Source organism: Nestor notabilis, unplaced genomic scaffold (genome assembly GCF_000696875.1).
Source record: "Nestor notabilis isolate BGI_N333 unplaced genomic scaffold, ASM69687v1 scaffold15729, whole genome shotgun sequence".
NCBI classification, from domain to species: domain Eukaryota; kingdom Metazoa; phylum Chordata; class Aves; order Psittaciformes; family Psittacidae; genus Nestor; species Nestor notabilis.
In genome coordinates this window covers 7,277-13,328 of record NW_009942552.1, presented here as the reverse complement: position 1 = coordinate 13,328, position 6,052 = coordinate 7,277, and the positions used below count along the sequence as shown (strand labels likewise).

At 51.7% G+C, this 6,052-nt stretch overlaps 1 protein-coding gene across 1 annotated transcript in view; it reads left to right on the top strand.

Moving 5' to 3' along the window:
• The first annotated feature begins 1,229 nt into the window (after window positions 1-1,229).
• Window positions 1,230-6,052, top strand: part of LOC104411117 (hippocampus abundant transcript 1 protein-like) — a 6,401-nt gene continuing 1,578 nt past the window's right edge. Inside the window, exons 1-6 of the mRNA XM_010021462.1 lie at window positions 1,230-1,319; window positions 2,193-2,255; window positions 3,365-3,492; window positions 3,820-3,934; window positions 4,557-4,775; window positions 5,429-5,542. Of these exons, the coding sequence (XP_010019764.1) occupies window positions 1,311-1,319; window positions 2,193-2,255; window positions 3,365-3,492; window positions 3,820-3,934; window positions 4,557-4,775; window positions 5,429-5,542 (648 nt within the window). The 5' untranslated portion in view covers window positions 1,230-1,310. The remainder of the gene's footprint in view (window positions 1,320-2,192; window positions 2,256-3,364; window positions 3,493-3,819; window positions 3,935-4,556; window positions 4,776-5,428; window positions 5,543-6,052) is intronic.

Below are 6,052 nucleotides of genomic sequence, written 5' to 3'. Positions count from 1 at the left end.
GTCCCTGCCCGGGGCAGGGGTTGGAGCTGGAGGAGCTTTAAGGTCCCTTCAACCCAACCCATTCAATGAGCAGTGCTGTAGACACGAGCATGTTGTGCCTCTACAGAGACAGCTTCGAAGTGGGTGCAGCTGAGCTTGAGATGTTTCCAAGCACTTCCCCTTTGGGCTTGTGCTCTTGAGGAAGAGTAGCTCTGTCACCATCCCCTGGCCTGCTGTCTCCCTGTGCATTTTTGACTGTTATTTTATGCGGCATCGTCATATTTCATGGGAGCAGCTACGTGTCCTCCCCCAGCCCCAGTGGTTCAGTGGGACAGCCGCGGGCTCTGCGGGAGATCAGCTGTGCTGAATGGGGGGAGAACTAACCCTGTAAGGTGGTTGTGAAGTGGAAGGAGTGATATTAAGCTGCGAGCAGGTTAGAGCTGGACTGAAGTCCGTCAAGTTCATTTTGGTGCAGTCATAGAAGTGTTTAACTGCTTGAGAGGGTGAAGAGGGATGAGGAAAGGAGGAGGAGAGGGTTGCTCTCTGGAGTAAGGTGGGTAACAGTAGCTGTACTCCTTATTACAGCTTCCTGCCACTTTCTCCCTCTGCTGCAAAACATTCTCTCCTTTGTGTGCAATAAAAGTGCCTTCTTCAACCAGCAGCATCCCCACCTCTTGCCTCGATACTGTTGATTTGGGGTTCAAGCAGCCTGAGCCTGTCTGTGGGAAGCGGCTTTAATAATCATTTATTAAACCCCGTTTCAGCACCAGGATGTCTCTTGCTGCCTCCTCCCCTGTTTCAGGCTGTGGTGGTTGCTTAAGATGCAATGTTAGCTGCAAAACAAACCTGTTTTGGTTGGGAGGATGGAGCTGGGGAAGAGATGCTGAGCTCCCACAACTCCTGTCCCTGGGAATGCATCCTGGTGAATGCTGTGCAGCAGGACACTGACCCAGGCACATCCCTGGTGCATGAAATAACTTGTATCTCAAAAGCACGGGGCAGAAATGTCAGGCAGCTGTGAGGAAGTTCATACCCAACTCTTAACCTAGGAGAAACACTGGCCAGGTTGGACACAGGGGCTTGGAGCAACCTGCTCTAGTGGAAGGGGTCCCTGCCCGGGGCAGGGGTTGGAGCTGGAGGGGCTTTAACTTCCCTTCAACCCATTCCAATGATGTTTCAATGTCCAAATCTCTCATGGCTTGGGATACATGTGCTTGTGTTACTCATGGAGCTCTGTTTTGCAGCGACAGGGGATTGGAGAGCCCAGCGTGTACCACGCCGTGGTGGTGATTTTCCTGGAGTTCTTTGCCTGGGGGCTGCTGACCACGCCAATGCTAACGGTGAGTGAGGTTCCCTGGGGATAATCCTGCCTCTTGTGGACAAGAGACCCCCCTGGCCAGAGATCTTAACACAGAGCCCTTGGAGTCTGGGGGGTAGAAAGCCAGATTTGTACCTGGAAAAGCTGGAGCAATAGTGATTTTTTCAGGGAGTTGGGCAGTGGTTTTTGTGCTTATTGTAGGTTAACTTGGAGCAAAGCATGGGTTAGAGGTTTGAAAGCTTATTTAGGGATAAAAGAGGGGTTTGTGGAACTGCCACTGTCATTCTCTGGGGCATCAAAGCACAGAGACAATTTCCTGGCTGTTCCTTCCGATGCCAAGTCATGCTCCTGCTGGAGAGCCAGGGGCTCGTCTGGGGTTGACTGAGGCCTCATTAATACAGGCAGCAATAAAGTGAAGTGTGGAGGGAGAGCTCTAATAAAGCAGCTGAAAATATCAGCTTGGATATTTAAGCCTTTAGTTAAGGAGCTGTAAACTCCTGATGGGGCATCTCTCAGCTTCTTCAGTTCAGTTTCTGGTGGTCATTTGCCAGCACACCTTGAAGTGTGTATGTTTGACCTGATCTCTGATTTCTGGGTAAATATGCAAAAGGAGTCTTTGGTTATCCTGGAATGGGTTGGGTGGGAAGGGACCTTAAAGCTCATCCAGCTCCAACCCCTGCCACGGGCAGGGACACCTTCCACTAGAGCAGGTTGCTCCAAGCCCCTGTGTCCAACCTGGCCTTGAACACTGCCAGGGATGGGGCAGCCACAGCTTCTCTGGGCACCCTGTGCCAGCGCCTCAGCACCCTCACAGGGAAGAACTATTCCAGGCTTCTCCCTGCCAGGGGCTTTGCACAAGCTGCTACCTCTGTTGCTTTGGTTTTGTTTTCCCCAGGTGTTACACCAGACTTTCCCCCAGCACACATTCTTGATGAACGGCCTGATTCATGGAGTCAAGGTAAGGAATATTCCTTCCAGGCTTTCATCTGAACCAGCCAGTGTTTGAGAGGTGATAGTCACAGAACACCAGCTTGGAAGGGACCTCAAGGATCATCTGGTCCAACCTTTCTAGGCAAAGCATGACCTAGACTAGATACATGTTCATAGAATCATAGTTTGGGTTGGAAAGGACCTTAAGATCATCTAGTTCCAGTCCCCTGCCAGTTTGGGATGCTACTGGCAAACCAAAAGCAAAATGAAGAGTCAACAAAGTGTGGACAGTGGGTAGCTGGTGCAGTTGATTTTACTGAGCAGTATTAACATGCTGCTTGTCAGCCTGGGTTTGGGGCTATAGCAGCTGTGTGTCTCAGCTGCAGATCCTGCAGTCAGCATGAGATCAGCCCTGGATCCATGTTCTGGAGCGTCACAACATGGAAAATCAAAGACATCTGAACTCAGCAGTAATAGAAGTTGGAACTTAGGGGGCTCTCCCTGACAGAAGGTGGGGAGTGTCTCACAGCACGGGTTGGGACGAGACCAGCATTCCCAGAGGAGAATTGAAGGCAACTATAATGACCAAGCAGTTGGGAATGTGGCAGAACAGCCTGTTAGACCCTGGCTCTGCCAAGAGGGTCTCGGGGAGATTTGGTTCCGTGAGAGCTGGGTGCTTCCACACGCACGTGAGGGCTCTTCCTTGCCTGGCTCCATTTGAAAGGCATGGAACAGTTTTACTTGTGCTTAATGGCTTTGGCATCTCGTCAGGTCTGTCATGGCTCTAAAAGAGAGAGCTTTCCCCAGAACTGCAGCAGATGCTCATGGGATGGAGCTGTGCCAGCATCTCTTCAGGTACTGGCAGGGCAGCTCCCCATGCCTGGGGGTGGCCACGGCCGCAGGCAGAGCAGTCGCACAGGACTGGAGGGTTTAAGCACTGAGCTGCTTGAGGGGTAGGTTTTGACCCCTAAAAGGATGGGAGCAGTTTAACAAAGGGTTCTGTGATTGCCTGCTTGTAGGAAATAGGACTAGATTGTCTCCTCACACTGGTAGCTGAGTGTTGCCAGAAGCTCTTGCTATCGACAATCAGAATTTGACTGAGGGATTTCTCTCTGTCATCCTGTCTGTCTGTCTTAGGGTCTGCTTTCTTTTCTAAGTGCCCCACTGATTGGTGCTCTCTCTGATGTCTGGGGCAGGAAATCCTTCCTCCTCCTCACTGTCTTCTTCACGTGTGCTCCAATTCCCCTGATGAAGATCAGTCCGTGGTGAGTTGTCTCCTGTTATAACCGAGGGGTTCTGAGGAGAGGAACAAGCGTGGGACAGAGCGATGGGGGATTCGTGGGTGTTGCATTTGAGGATGCTGGAGTTGTCCACCCGGTGGAGAATGATGCTCAGCCTAGAGACTCATTTACTTGCCTGGTTCTACCAGAGGATTCAGTGTTAGGAAGAAAGAGTCTTCCCTGGAGCCCGTTCTCCTGACAGGCTCATTGTCGCTATTCCTGGTGTTTCTGGTGCAGAGAAGGAGGGGGACCTGCAGGAGCTGTGCACTGGGGTGAGGTTGCTCTCTAACTCCGTGGCACGGTGTGTTTCAGGTGGTATTTTGCTGTCATTTCCATGTCTGGAGTCTTTGCTGTCACCTTCTCTGTGATTTTTGCCTACGTTGCCGATATCACCCAGGAGCATGAGCGCAGCACGGCGTATGGCTTGGTAAGGAGCTGCACAACTGCTTTGTCTCTTGGAACAAGTATCTGGGGCTTTGCAGGTAGGAGAGGTACAAAATGAGGTGAGAGATTGATTGTCAAGCCTGAGGACACTATCAGGAAACAGATGATATGTGCTTCAGTGGTAACACAGCCTCCCTGTCGCTCTGTGTGTGATTTAGCACTGAGGGAAAAGGCTCAGAATCACAGAAGCAACCAGGTTGGAAAAGACCTTTAAGACCATCAAGTCCAACCATTCCCCAGCATTGCCAAGGCCACCACTTACCCATGGCACTGAGGCCCTCCTCTACATGGGTTGTGAACACTTGTTTGCTTGTTTCTCTGCAGTGGGAATACTGGCTGTATTGTTGCTCAGCCTTTAAACCAGCCTGGGCGGGAGCTTCTCCAAACCAGGCTGGGATTGCACCCCTTCTATAGGGCTCCTGAATTATTTGGACAGCTTTAATTTCCCTTTGCTGGATTGCATCCAGCCAACATGTCACCTTTCTGTCTTTTACCTGCATTAGCTTCAGCAAAGATGGCAAAATTCCTACGCTGGGCTTACATAGGAGGAGAAAACAGGCTCTAGGAAGGAGAGGCTCATGAATACTCATGTTTTCTGCTTCCAGGTGTCAGCCACGTTTGCTGCTAGTCTGGTCACGAGCCCAGCCATCGGGGCGTACCTCTCCCAGGCCTATGGTGACACGTTGGTGGTGGTGCTGGCTTCAGGTGTGGCTTTGCTGGATATTGCCTTCATCCTGCTGGCAGTGCCGGAGTCGCTGCCGGAGGAGATGCGCCCGGTCTCCTGGGGAGCTCCAATCTCTTGGGAACAAGCAGACCCATTCGCTGTAAGTCATCTTGCTGCTGCTCTTCCACACTTTAGTCCTTCTATTTCACTTGAGTTCTCTTAATCTCTCTCAAAAGGAAGAGGCATTCCACAAAAGGGGAAGGATGTGCGAGGCTCAGATTAACCTTGTTGAAGGTACCATCTCCAGGTTGCACACCCATAAAGCTACCCAGCAGCTTCCAACCCTTTTCCTGTAGCTACAAACCATGTAAAAGCAGCTCCAGGTGTCCAGAAGCAAGAGCATCTCTTGGTGTTTGAGTATGAATTCCATTACTTAACAATTGGTACTGCATCAGGAGAAGCCTTTTGTGTTCTGGCTTCTCAGGACCTTGGCTGAGGACGAGGAGCTTTGCAGTGCACCTTTGCTGGCTGGCTGAGGAACAAGCAATTCTGATCAAAAGCACCTGGCTATAAGTCTAGGAGAGGTTAAAGCTCCTCACTGTAGGGTGTGAGGTGGTGCAGTTGTACATCAGGCTGGCATGATCTGGCAGTGTTTGCATCTTCCTCCAGGATGCTGCTCTGGTTTCACTTCTCAGATGTAAGCTGGTGACTGAAGCTCTTGGTTTTGCTGTCTCTCTACTTGGAGAACAGTTCATGATGTTTACTCTCCTTTTTCCTTGAACTGATGTCATTCCCCACTCCTCTTCCCTACAGTCCTTGCGGAAAGTGGGTCAGGATTCTACAGTGCTGCTCATCTGTATCACCGTCTTTCTCTCCTACCTTCCCGAAGCCGGCCAGTATTCCAGCTTTTTCCTGTACCTGCGACAGGTCAGTCTCTTGCCATGACGTGAGGCTCTGAATGCAGGAGATCCCAACACGAGCACCTTGTGCCCAGGCAGCCAAAAAGCCAACAACATCCTGGCCTGTGTCAGCACCAGTGTGGCAGTAGGGCCAGGGCAGCGATTGTCCCCCTGTGCTGGGCACTGGTGAGGCTGCATCTCAAATCCTGTGTCAGTTCTGGCCCCTCACTGCAAGAGAGACATTGAGGTGCTGGAGGGGGCCAGAGAAGGGCACCGGAGCTGGAGCAGGGCCTGGAGCACAAGTGTGATGGGGAAGGGCTGAGGGACCTGGGGGGTTTAGTGTGGAGAAGAGAAGGCTCAGGGGGGACCTGATCGCTCTCTGCAACTGCCTGACAGGAGGATGGAGCCAGGAGGGGGCTGGTCTCTGCTCCCAAGGAACAAGGGATGGGACAAGAGGAAACTGCCTCAAGCTGCGCCAGGGCAGGTTTAGCTGGAGCTGAGGAACAATTCCTTGCCCAGAGGGTGCTCAGGCATTGGA